A 13,951-nucleotide genomic window follows, 5' to 3' on the forward strand; every position below is an offset into this window, starting at 1 on the left:
GGAGACAATACTTGTCCTTTAATAGCTGACTTATTTTACTTATTATAAGATTTCTAAGGCTCTTTCATATTGTATAGTATGTATCAACAGCCTTTCTCTTGATGGATGAATACTGTTCCATATATATATACTGTTCCATATATACACACACACACACACACACACACACACACACACACACACACCGAATTTTATGTATCAGTTTATCTGCAGGTGGAAATTGGGTGGCTTCTACCTTTTGGCTATGATAATGCTGCTGCCATGGACATGGATGTCCATGTATCTGAGTCCCTGCTTTCCTTCTCTCTGGTATACGCTTAGGAGTGGCATGGCTGGGTCACATCTGTTAGTGTGTCATACTGGAGTGCTTTGGGTCACTATGATGCTGGAAGCTATGTCACCAGTATTTTGAATTCCAGCAGGGTCATTCCTGGTGCACAGGTTTCTACAGAGCTTCCAGAGTAAGGCAGATTGAGAAGGAAGGAGCTGGCAGTCTACTTCTGAAAGAAAAAAAAAAAAGGCCAATGAAAACCCATGACTAGGAGCAGGAAATTGTTGGGTATGTTTTCAGAAGAGGAGCCTCTTGGGTTGAAAGACACTTGAAATAAGACTCATTGAGACACCTCCTCAATTAAGTGATGTAGATGGAATGAAGCTTCCAGGACCTTCACGTGTTGATGTAACGTAACTCAAAATGAGAAGAAACAGCTGAACACGTCCATCAGGAATCAAAGTATGGAATGTACACAATATTGGAAGATTCTAGGAAAATCAAAAGTTCTACAAAATGAAATGGAACACGTAAAGATCAATAACCTAGGAATGAATGAACTGAAATGGACTGGAATGGACCGTTTTGAATCAGACAATCATCTGACCGACTCTGCTGGAATGACAAACTGAAGAGTAATGGCGTCGTGTTCATCAGAAGAACACTTCAGGGTCTATCCCGAAGCAGAGCACTGTCAAGGGTAGCACATTATCTGAAGGTCTGGAAGGAAGATGGCTTTAAATGACGACGATTCAAATTTACTTACCAACCACGAATGCCAATCAAGAAGAAATTTAAGGTTTTTACCAATGTCTGCAGTCTGAAATCAGTCACATGCAGTCAAGAGGCATTGCTAACTACTGGTGATTGGAATGCAGAAGTTGGCAACAAAGAAGGAGAAGCAGTAACTGGAAAATATGGCTTTGGTGATAGAAATGACATGAGATCACATGAGAGAATTTTTCAAGAACAATGACTCATTCATGGCAAATACGTTTTTAAAACAATATAAATGGTAAGTTTACTCCTGTAAAGCGCTACAGACTCAGAAACCCACAGGGGCAGTTCTGTGCTGCCTAATAGGGTTACTTGGGTCAGAACCGACCCAAGAGCAGTGAAAAATATGTTCATCCCTGTTTTTCACTGATGACCTTTATGGTTTTAGGTTTTACGTTCAGGTCTTTGATCAACCTTGCGTTTGCTTCAGTATATGGTGTGGGGTCAGGGTCCTATTTCATTTTTCTGCAAATGAATATCCCGTTTTCCAGCATCATTTGTTTAAAACAGACTATCTCTTCCCCGACTTATTGTGCTTTGGGTCTTTGTCAAGCGATCAGCTATCCATAGGTGGACAGATTTACTGTTAGGCCCTAAATTCTCTTCCATTTGTCTACATGTCTGTCATTGTACCAGCACCAGCACCACACATGTGGACTTCTCCAGATGGAATACACAGAAATAAAATTGACTCCCTCTATGGGAAGAGAAAATGGAGAAGCAATATATCAGCAGCTAAAACCAGGCCAGGGACTGACTGTGGAACAATCCATTAATTACTCATTTGTCAGTTCATGATAAAGCTAAGGAAAATTTAAAACAAGCCCGTGGAGAGGAAAATACATCCTACCTAACTTCAAGAACAAATTTGATACATTGAGCACTAACAGCAGAAGACCTGATGAGTTGTGGGAGGACGTCAAGAATATCATTCATGAAGAAAGCAAATGGTCTTTTAAAAAGTTGGGAAAGAAAAGATAAACAATCAAAGTGGATGTCAGAAGAGACTCTGAAACTTGCTCTTCATTTTAGAGTCACTAAGGCAAATGGAAGAAATAATGAAGTCAAGGAACTGGATAGAAAATTCCCAGGCAGCTCAAGAAGACAAAGTCAAATATTATAGTGAAATGTGCAAAGATCTAGAGCTAGAATACCAAAAAGGAAGAACATGCTCAACTGAAAGAAGTAGAGAAAAAGCTGCAACACTGAAAGATTGTCTGGGGAAAATATTGAAGGATGCAGGAAGTATCAAGAGAAGGTAGAAAGCATACAGAGAATCACTTTACCAAAAAGAACTAGTCAACATTCCACTGTTTCTGGAGGTGGCATACCAGTAAGTACCAATGGGGCTGAAGGAAGAAGTTCAAGCTGCATTAACAACAGCAACAACAAAACACAAGGCTCTAGGAATTGATGGGGCACCTATCGAAATGTTTCAACAAGCTGAGGAAGCCCTGGAAGCACTTACTCGTCTATGCCAGGAAATCTGGAAGACAGCTACTTGACCAACTGACTGGAAAAGATCCACATTTGCATCCATTCCAAAGAATGGTGACCCAACAGAATGATCCAATTATAAAACAATATTATTGATAACACTTAAAATTAAAATTGTACTTAAGATCATCCAACAGCGGTACACACTATATTGACAGGGAGCTGCGAGAGGTTCAGGCCAGATTCAGAAGAGGACATGGAACAAGGAATAGCATTGCTGATGTCAGATGGAGCTTGGCTGAAAGCAGAGACTACCAGCAAGATGTTTACTTGTGTTTCATTGCCTATGCCAAGGCATTTTGACTATGTAGATCATAACAAACTATGGATAATCTTGAGAAAAATGAGAATTCCAGAACATTCATGGTGCTCATGCAGGGCTTGTACATGAATCAAGAGGCAGTTGTGCACATGAAACAAGGGAATATTGCTTGCTTTTAAATCAGAAAAAATGTGTGCCTGGGTTGCCCCCTCTCACCATAGTTATTCAATCTGTGTGCCGAGCAATCATCAGACGAGTTGGCTTACTTGGAGAAGAGTGTGGCATCAGGGTCAGAGGAAGGCTTATTAACAACCTGCGATATGCAGATGACACAACCGTGCTTGCTAAAAGCAAGGAGCACTTGAAGCACTTGCTGATGAAGATCAAAGATTGCATCCTTCGGTATGGATTTCAGCTCACTGTAAAGAAGACTAACACCCTCATAACTGGACCAATAAGTGAAGAAAAGGTTGAAATCATCAAGGATTTTTGTCTTGCTTGGCTCCACAATCACTGCTCATAGAAACAGCAGCCAAGAGATCAGGAGGCATTAGGTCAATCTGCAGCACAAGACCTCTTTAGAGTATTGAAAAGCAAGAGTGTTACTTTGAGGACTAAGGTGTGCCTGAACCAAGCCACAGTATTTCCCATTGCCTCTTATGCACGTGAAAGGTGGGCATTGAATAAGGAAGACCAAAGAGGAATCGATGCCTTTGAATTGTGGTGCTGGCGAAGAATACGGAAAGTACCGTGGGCTCCTAAAAGGACAAACTTGGCTGTCTTGGAAGAAGTAAGGCCAGAGTGCTCCTTACAAGCAAAGATGGCGAGGCTTCGTCTTACACCTTTTGGACATGTTGTCAAAGGAGATCAATCCTTAGAGCTGGACATTCTGTTTGGTAAAGTAGAGGGGCACTGACGAAGAGGAAGCTTCTCAACGAGTTGGATCGACATGGTGGCTGCCCAATGGGCTCAAGGAGGGGAACCATTGTGTGGATGGTGCTTTTCATTCTGGTGCGCATCAAGTGGTCATGGGTGGGAAGCGACCCGTGCCACCTAACAACAGGGTGTTCATGTGAAAGCTGGACAACGAATAAGGACGACTGGAGAAGAGTTGTTGCCTCTGAGTTACGGTGTCGATGAGAAAACATATCCAGTTATCTTCTTGTTGTCTCCCATGTCTACTCCACGTGGGTCTTTTCAGAAGTGCAGCTAGAATGTGCCTTGGCAAAGATTCCAAGACCTCATCTTACGTTCTGTACACGTCTTCAGAAGAGACCAGTGCCCGGAGTAGGACGCCCGCCTTTGTACAGCAGAGGGCGGCGGAAAGAGAAAGACGCTCAAGGGGATAGATGGTCAGTGTGGCCATGACAATGGGCTCAAACAGCAACAGTGATGGGGATGGTGCAAGACTGCATTCTGTTGTCCACGCGGTCCCTCTGAAGTCAAAATGGGCTTCATGGCACATAACAACAAAAACATGCTAATTCTCCTTTTACCGGCTTGAGGACCCCCTGATTTGCTTTCTGCCGTGGCTGCATCATTTTATATCTCCACCAAAGCTGGATGAGAGTTCCAATTTTCCGGTATCCTAAACAACACTTGGTATCTTCCATTAAAAACCAAAACCGAAGGGGAAGAAAGTGCTAGGAAGTTTGAAGTGGCATTTCCTTGTAGCCTGAGGACCAATGAGCTGTAGCAGCTCTCCATGTGCTTATTGGCCAGTTGTATCTTTTTTGGTGAAATATCTGTTCAAGGGTTTCTCATATTTTAATTGTTTTGTTCGTCTTTTATTGCTGAGTTGTACGCATTCTTTCTCACTTTGTCCTTTAATCTTTTTCCCCTTGCTTTTTCTATCCTTTATCGCTCACTGTCCTCCTACATTCTGAATTCAAAATGATCAATGAGGCCGACCCAACTTTATTTCCCATTTCCTATCTATTTCCTGGGACCCCCAACCCTGAGCCTCACGAGCTCCCCAGAAGAAAGTGGGAGAACCCTCCCCATGGCTGATGCCTGTCATGTGGGCTGGACGTGACTATTGTCTGAAATGCGGCTCTGACTCCACTGCCCTTTCTTTCCTGGGCCTGTTTGTCTTGCCCCCAGCAGGAGAGGAGGAGGAGGATGAGTCCGGCGAGGAGCGACTGCCGTCCTGCTTTGACTACGTCATGCACTTCCTGACAGTATTCTGGAAGGTGCTGTTTGCCTGCGTGCCCCCCACCGAGTACTGCCATGGCTGGGCCTGCTTTGTCGTCTCCATCCTCATCATCGGCATGCTCACCGCCATCATCGGGGACCTGGCCTCCCACTTTGGCTGCACCATTGGCCTCAAGGATTCCGTCACAGCGGTTGTTTTCGTGGCGTTTGGCACCTCTGTGCCAGGTGAGAGGGAGGGGTGTTTGGTTTGTAAAGAGGCTATTACTTGACCCCACTACTGCCTCATTATCGTCCTCCTCATTCTCAGATCTGAGCTTAACCAAGCCATTGCCTTTAGACTGCCCACAGTCCATCAAAGGGGATTAATGATCCTCTAACGGAGGATGGCCGAGACTTGTTGATCATTTCAATGTGCCGGGCACTCTATGGTAAGCGGTGTACATGTTTTAGGCTGGGTAAGTCTCAGCAAACAGAGGGATGATTATTGTCCCCGTTCGACATAGGAGGAAACTGATACAGAGAGGCCCGTTTTCATAACCTCCACATTATGTGAGTGGACCGTAAATAATGGAACCTAAAGAATATACAAAGGTTCTTCCAAACATTCCTGGGAAAGGCCATTAGCTTTTCGTTTTTCCAGGAACTTTCTGAAGCCTCCGCTAACGTGTTACTCCCTCCCCTTTCCCTCTGGCAATGACTCTCCGAGAAGCTGAAGACTTAGACTGCTGACCCGTGTCACAGTGGAAGTGTCTGCAAGGATTCTTGGCCCCCTCTGCCTGGAAGGGCGCTTGTAAGGACGGATTGTCTCCTAGCAGAACAAAAGAAGCTTAGCAAGCGCTTGTCCTTCCGTATGATGGATCACGTACTCCATTTTCTTATAACCGCCCCCGCCCCCCAGTGACACACGGGAGTAAATAAACACTTGTGTATTCATTCACTAGACAAGTGTTGATTAAGCACCTCTTATGCCTGATTTGAGGACTGTGCTCACTGCTGAGGACATAATGGGAGACAGACAGACGTGCTTTCCTGTCGCTGGGTTTGTAATCTAGCGCAGGAGACTGCACTTGACCATGATGGTTAAAATTATCTTGGGAAATTTTATGAAGAAAAAAGTGCAGGTTCTGGCCAAGGACCTCTGTGTTAGGTTTCTCGGGTGGGAAATACCTCGGTTCTTGGCTTCGCTCAAGAGAGAATTCACACCGAAGCCTGGATTGTGATCCACGTGGGTTTTTATAAAGGACGGAAGACGTTTCAGGTTTTATCGTCACTGAACACAGCCAACCTCACAGGACTGCACACCCACACATGGCGGCCTGAGGCCAGAGAGAGACTTCGGCCTGGCCCAGCAGAAGGCAGAGAAGCAGCCTAAGGGGGGAAAGAGCCCATGGTCTCCAGATTCCGGCCTTTAGGGCACTCACCTGGGAGGCATGGTCAATGGTACTGGTTGACCCCATTGGCTGAAGTAAGCCCACCTGGCTTAGTTTGGGCCCACCCAGGTGTACCGCCTCCCTGGCTCAGGGCCTGAATTTGGAGCATGCCCAGTAGACATCCCTGGTCCCTGCTCTAGCCACCTAACCTATAGACAGCACACAGGGGAGGGGTGCGGGCTATTCAAGTGTCAGGAGTTGTGTGTAATCAGGGCCCAAAGACCAGCAGGAGGCAGAGGTAAGGAGCTGCCTGAGATCAGCTCGCCTCTTCCCCCTGGATTCCTGCAGGGAGCTGGCCCGTCCCTCCCCGCCGCTCACCGGCTCCATGTGTCTCTTCCCTCTGCAGATACCTTTGCCAGCAAAGCAGCTGCCATCCAGGATGTGTATGCCGATGCCTCCATCGGCAACGTCACGGGCAGCAATGCCGTCAACGTCTTCCTGGGCATTGGCCTGGCCTGGTCCGTGGCTGCCATCTACTGGGCCCTGCAGGGACAGGAGTTCCACGTGGCCGCCGGCACGCTGGCCTTCTCTGTCACCCTCTTCACCATCTTCGCATTTGTCTGCATCAGCGTGCTCTTGTACCGGCGGCGGCCCCACCTGGGCGGGGAGCTGGGTGGCCCTCGAGGTTGCAAACTGGCCACAATGTGGCTGTTTGTGATTCTGTGGCTCCTCTATATACTTTTTGCCACACTAGAGGCCTATTGCTACATCAAAGGCTTCTGAGCCACACCACAAGGCCGTGAGCAGGGCGAGCCTGGGACTTCTCCCAAGAGAAGGGTACCTCCTCACCGGAGACCTCTCCAGGGTGAGCAGCCTGAAGAGGCAGCATCAGGACTTGTGCCCCGGAGCTTCACCTGCCCTCGGCCCTGGCAGCAAACTGAAAGGGCAAAGTCTTAATCAAGCAAACAGAATGGAGAAAACACCCCCTTTACAAAGTATTTAATGACGTACACAGCGACACAGCAACAACCCCACCTCCACCCTGTCTTCCCCCTCATGGCCCAGCCCACAGCAAAGCCTCCCACCCTCTCACCGCCTTGGAGCCCGCCTCGCGCCGGTTCTAACTTTCTTCTGGGTGTCCTGGGGCAGTTTCTCTGGTCCGTCCGGCTCACGGCATTGCTCCGCGCTCCCTCTGCTGCGAGGTGTGGACGCGAGGCCTGGCCGTGTGTCCAGCTCGGGGTTCCCTTCGTTCGTCATAATGGCTGTCGTTGCTTTCATTTGCCATCAGGTTTTGCTTATTGGTTGTTTTTCATGTGGTTTCTGTTACGTCTTTTATTTCTGAAGTTCATCACAAAAGTGGCGTGGAGGACATGGCGCCCCGAGCCACCCGAGGCGGGAGGTGGCAGGCACGCACTCTCACCGTCACGGGCAGCAGCTGTTTCCTGACTCCAAAGTCCTGAGTTCATGTCCTCTTTTCCCAGGCAACCTGGGAGGACTGAGGGCTCTGGTGTGGGAGGAACCTGGCTTAGCCATGGGGGCATGAAAGACCGGCTGGGCAGTGAAGCTGTGTACGCCTACACTACGACCAAGTCAGCAGACACAAAGGGTTGTCCTCTTCGCCGCCAGAGCGGGGGAAAGTCTGTGTGCCTCCGCGTGTCACGCCTGTGTTTGTCCTTCCGAAGACCAGGGGAGGTGGGGGCAGGAGCAGGCACGGGGGCGTGATGAGCGAGGGCAGTTGGAGAAGCCACTGGGGATCGAGGTCGTCTTGGGCGTCTGGAGTTCTGTGTGGGAGGCAGAAAGGTGGCCCAACTTGCGAGTTGTCTGTTTCAGACGCCTGTGCTTCTGAGGAAGGTCCGCTCCACCGCCCCTTCCGTCCCCAGGTTCCATATCGAGAAGGCTGACTGACTGCATTTCTTCACGGAGTGAAACTCCTTAAAAGCTCCTAAGCCAGCAAGGGTCTCTTTCCCTCTTCTTGGCCCTCGGTCACGTTGGGAAGCCTCTTCACGAGGATAAGAACGCTAATTCTTCCTCTCACCCACATTCCTGCTGGTTTCGGAACCTCATGATGCTTGTTTTCCAACCGGTGGGTGGTTTTTGGCCCCGAAAGAGGAGTCTTCGTCGCCATAAGACATGGATCCTGGGTTTACAGGAGAGGGGGTGCCACGCCCTCAGACCTTTTGACAACCGATTTTGAGAGGACCTGGCATATACACACACATGCACACAAATGCAAAATCGCCACAGAACTGCCCACTGATCCTTAGGCTTTCTGCATGGACATGGATACATTTTTTAAAGGAAAAAGGAATAAATGAGAAAACAAACACCTGGTTAATTTTAAACACATTTTTTAAGAAAAAAAAATAACTAAAAAAGAAACAGTGCTCATGTCATAAGTTATGTTGACAGTTGACAGTGGAAACGTTGAGTTGGTTTTAAAAAAATAAAAGCTATACTTATATCTCTCTAAATATAAAGTGTGCTCCTCTCCATGTTTCTTCATGAAAAATCTAAAAGGTCACCCTGGGTTCCTTCTTGAGTCTATGTGATTGAACTTGATGACATTTCTTTTAACTCTCGGATGTCAATATGCCAAACCTGAGTTTTTTGCTTGTTTGTTTCCTTTATTAGCAAAATTACATCATTACTTCCAGAAAGCACCCCCTGCCCAAACCTAGTTTCAAAGAAACTGGAGAACATAAGTAGTGGGATTGTGAAGATTAAGGAAGGAGGAGTATTTTTTCCCCTCAAAAGGTAGAGAGTGAGGAAGGATTCAAGCTAGGAAACCATCGCCCTGTATTTATTACGATAGACCAAACTACCAAACCAATTGCCATTGAGTCAAGTTCAACGCATGGCAACCCCATGTGCTGCACAGTGGAGCTATATTCTATTGGGTTTCTGAGCCTGTGACCTTTCGGAAGCAGATTGCCAGGCTTTTATTCTGAGCTGCTTCTGTTTGGGTTCCAACCACTAATCATTATGGCTAGTCGTGGAGTGTGTAACCTTTTGGACTATCAGGACTCCATCACTCATTCAACAAACAAATGTTAAGCACCAAATAGCATAGACAGTGAAGCTTATATTTGCAAACATAAAGGGTTTATAGCAAGGAAGTAGCTCTCACAGTTGTAGAGGTGAGCAAGCTCCAAGCTCCAAGGACTTAAGTAGCTGCAGGGACTGATGAACCCAAGATTGGCAGGTCAGATGAGAGGCTTCTTGCTGCAAAGGTGAGTGAATTCAACTCCTGGGGTTGACAGACAATACAGCAGGCTTCTGGCTACAGAGGCGAATGATTCCAAGGTTGGAAGGTAAGATGGTAGAATGCCAGTGACTCTCAGGATAGGCAGGCAATATGGCGGACCACTAATTCAAGTCTGAAGAACTAGAGGTTCACAAGCCAGATGCAGCATCTAGACCCAGCAAAAAGTAATCAAGCTTTCCCACAACATTCACTTATATAAGAAGCAAGTCCAGCCACCTGAGAGATTTCATCATGATGGATTACTAGGTCTTAACTACCAACCTGTTGAAAATCCTGGCCCAGTCAAAATTGACATCAAACTGCAACTGTCACACACTGTATACATCAAATACCAATCAGGTGATGCAAATAAGAGTGCACATAGACACCAACCTCAAGAAACTCGGCGTCAGTAAGGAGATAAACAATGTTTTCATTCACATGCTTTGGGTTATAAGAAGCAAACCCATTAGACCCGCTCAAAGAAACGGAGAGGGCAGTACTGTGATTGGCGACTTGGAGAAATCGTGTGGAGTTTAAGTCAAGATGTAGAGCCAGGCTGTGGACACCAGAAGACCCTTGGGAAACAAGGCTGCACTTTCCACGTTCCCAAAACGCACAGGTGGCCCCATCCTTGCTGATTTCTGCAACTGAGCCTCTCTTCTTCCTCTGCTTTGACAACCTTACACCCAACCCAGCACAACCACAGCCTCCACCTGTAACATGGCATCCATCGTACATCAAACCAAGGGAGAACTTATAGGTTGCTTTGTATCAAGCGGCCTTTTAGCTTCTTTTTTTTTTTTTTTAATTTAAACAACCCAGGTTTGGGAGAACAGGCTGGTGCTCACATTGTAGGTCTCACCGTCCTTTCCAAAAGCTAAGTGATAGGAGGCATTCTGTGAAGCATATCAACCATTGAGGTGCAAATAAAACTGGTTCTGTTCTCGTGCTCTGCGAGAGGCATCAAAAGGGGAAGAAACACTTGCTCAGCCTGGAAGAGTTCATAAAGATGACATGGGATGTGGCATTTACGTGGGATATTGAACGAAGAGTAGACAGTGATTTGCCTTGATGGGAGAGGCAGGCATAGAAGAACAGATTTTAAAAAGACTACATTCAAGGCTCAAGGAAGAAACCAGGTAAGGCACAGTTGTGGAACTGGTAGTTGGCCTGGCCAGCGTATAAAGTTCAGTAAGCTTACACTAGAGCTAGGAGGGTCATCGTTGTGGGCCCCTGCATGCTCTGCTGAGGAATCTAGGCTATCCACAGTGGGGTCCTGAGGACAGTTTAGGCCACAAAGATCTCACCAGATCATACCTGAAGGCTCATTCCCCTCTCCTCTCTTTCTGGAGTGTGGGTTCTCAGCCTTTTCTTGGGCCTAAACTTTAGGCAAATTATGGGGCCCAGAAAGCAGCATCAGGAATACAAGGAGACTTCAAAAAGTACATGGAGAAATGGAATGCAAAGGTAATGGAGTTTTCCCACAAACTGTTCGACGCCTTCTCATGCAAAGCCTGTTAGAGAAGATTAACCACTGGAGAGCAAAGGGATTTGTAGTAGAAAACAGCCCATGAAGAGATCAGACAGAAAGGTTTAGCTAGAAGGCTTTTCTGTGTTTTACCACCTACTAAGTTGCAAGTGAAACAAACAAACAAAAACACACGTTTGCTAATGAAAGAAAACAACTCTCAGCCATCAAATAAGTTCAGACGCAAAGCAACCCTACAGGACAGAGCAGAACTGCCCCTTTGGGTTTCTGAGACTGTCCGTCTCCCCGGGAGCAGACACCCTCCGCCTCCAGCGGAGCAGCTAGTGGGCTCGAGCGACTGACCTTGCGCTTAGCAGCCCAACGGAGGCCACCCAAGCTCCCGGTTCAATGACAAAGGCAAAATCCCAAAGGCATTTGGGTGACGCTCTCCCCTTCTACGCGTCATTTCTGGCCTATCCAGATGTCAGGGTTTCCCACGAGAGAGGAAGCTGGGGTGAAATCGACAATGGGGAGCGTTGAGGGGGATCCTGAAGATAGGGACACTGCTCTCGATGCCGCCCCCACTGTGTCTGTGGTCTTGGGCCCGTCATTTCTCTGTGGGTCTGCATTTGCTGAACTACAATCGAGGTCTGAACGGATGGTCTCTAAAGTCCATTGCTTCTAGCATTCATGCTGGAATTTTATACATTCAAAAGTAGTGTGTGTGTGTGTGTGTGTGTGTGTGTGTTCACATATCTGTAATCCAACTTCCTGTCACTGGTATCTGATTTAGCATGATAGAGCACCTTTTGTAATTCGTCAAGCCCTCGATCAGTTTTCAAGCCCTCGATCAGTTTACAATACCAAGGTCATTCGTTTTAACTGGACTGGCCATCTCCTTTTTGTCCACAGTAATCTGTGAAGCTAGTAAAAGTCTATAAAAGTTTCCACGTCTGTCCAGCAGGAAGCCCGGGGCAGGTTAGTCTTTATGTGAGCCCGCTCCTAAAACTTCCAGGGTCCAGGGCAGCTCGCCCTTTCTTGCCTCATCACTCTTCAGAGACACAGTGTGGGCCCATTCCTGGCAGCGCACCTCTCCTTCCCGCCATCCTGGAGCGAGCCGGGGACGCACACGGGCTTTGAAGACACCAATTCTCCCTTCTTCAAGGAAACGTTGGTCAGAATTTTCTTTTATTGAAAAAAATTCAAAGCAATTTACAGATTTTTATTGCCATACAATTCTTGTGAGAGAAAGAGAGAAAATCATGATTATCCCTGTGTCAGGGAAGATGAGAAAGGAGACAGAGAGCACTGGGGGGTGGGGGGGTAGGGGTGGGGGTGCCCAGCATATCACAGCAGCTGAGAACGAAGCCAGTTCTTTGGCTCTGTTGCCTGTACATTAGCCATTATGAAGTGACATTGCCAGAACAATCTCATCCCTTGACTCATTTTACACCACACACACACACACACACACACACACACATACACACATACTTGCTGTTGAATATATAGTGTGCATATATACACACACACTTGCTGTTGAGTTGACCCTGACTCGTGTGTGCAGTAGACCTGTACTCCACAAGGCTTTCAATGGCACCTTCTTCACAGGTAGATCACTACACCTATCTTCTTGGTGAGCCCCCAACCCTCTAACCTTCCAGTTCACCGCAGAGCACGTCAACCATTTGTATCAGAATCTAGGGCAGAGCACTGTTGGCTGCTGTCCTAAGGAAACCCAGTGCTTTTTGCTGATGTGGAAGATTCAAAGTTCACTGCTCACTCCCCCTGGTCAGTAGGTAACTGTCCCCTCAGGATGATTCGGGGATCCGGCTTTCCCACATACAGTGACTACATCCCCTGGGGTCTCCGAGTCCTCTGGATCCCAGTGGCAGATGGAAAACGAGAGAAGACATGTATTCATTCTCCAGCTTGACTCTGAAGGGGTTCTTAGCATGTTTGCTCTCATTCCAATAGTAACCGCCCTAACACACCCAAAGGTGGGCGCTGCAGACCTTGGGGGGACAACCATGCACCGAGGGCAGTGCTTGGAGTCCATAGGACAGGGTAGGCCTGCCCCTGTGGCTTTCTGAGACTGCAACGCTTTACAGGAGTAGAAAACCTCATCTTTCTCCCATGGAGCGGCTGGTGGTTTCGAACTGCTGACCTCAAGATTAGGAGCTCAATGCGTAACCACTAGGCCCTCAGGGCACTCGTGCTATACTATAGAGGTATAAAATTTTGATGAGTGCTATCTATCTCTTCCATAAATCTTTTGTGATAAAAGGTATGTTTGATGATCTACAATAAGTAATTGCTGGGCTCACAGTGACACAAACCCTATATCTACATGGAGGTTTATGGTTTTCAAGGAAGTGTTCACGCATTTGTTTCATTGGAGCCTGTTAACCACCTCAAGGGGTAGAGAGAGCTATTTTCATTTTAATCAGTGAAGTTCCCAGAGGTTACACGATTGCCCAGGAGCCTACAGATAGTCAGAAACAGAGCTTAAATACAGGTCTTCTACAAATGGGTGCATAAGCAAATGTGGTGAAGAAAGCTGACGGTGCCCAGCTATCAAAAGATATAGTGTCTGGGGTTTTAAAGACTTGAAGGTAAACAAGTGGCCATCTAGCTGAGAAACAACAAAACCCACATGGAAGAAGCACACCAGCCTGTGTGACCACAAGGTGTCGAAGGGATGAGGTATCAGGCAACAAAGAACAAAAAAATCATACCATTGTGAATGAGGGGGAGTGTGTAGTGGGGACCCAAAGCCCATCTGTAGGCAACTGGACATCCCCTTATGGAAGGGTTGTGGGGAGGAGATGAGCCATTCAGGGTGCAGTGTAGCAACAATGAAACATACAACTCTCCTCTAGTTCCTAAATGCTTCCTCCACCCC

The 13,951-nt window shown here is 47.1% G+C and overlaps 1 protein-coding gene across 4 annotated transcripts in view; it reads left to right on the top strand.

Annotated features, from left to right (window-relative positions):
- Positions 1 to 8,802, top strand: part of SLC8A3 (solute carrier family 8 member A3) — a 154,679-nt gene extending 145,877 nt beyond the window's left edge. For 3 of the 4 annotated variants that reach the window (XM_004698684.2, XM_004698687.2, XM_045288141.1), the window contains 2 exons: positions 4,911 to 5,186; positions 6,738 to 8,802. In XM_004698684.2, the coding sequence (XP_004698741.1) occupies positions 4,911 to 5,186; positions 6,738 to 7,114 (653 nt within the window). In that variant the 3' untranslated portion in view covers positions 7,115 to 8,802. The remainder of the gene's footprint in view (positions 1 to 4,910; positions 5,187 to 6,737) is intronic. The other variant, XM_045288140.1, reaches the window with a different exon arrangement.
- The last annotated feature ends 5,149 nt before the right edge of the window (positions 8,803 to 13,951 follow it).

The sequence above is a fragment of the Echinops telfairi genome, unplaced genomic scaffold (genome assembly GCF_000313985.2).
Source record: "Echinops telfairi isolate 266 unplaced genomic scaffold, ASM31398v2 ScPeMD7_18;HRSCAF=68, whole genome shotgun sequence".
NCBI classification, from domain to species: domain Eukaryota; kingdom Metazoa; phylum Chordata; class Mammalia; order Afrosoricida; family Tenrecidae; genus Echinops; species Echinops telfairi.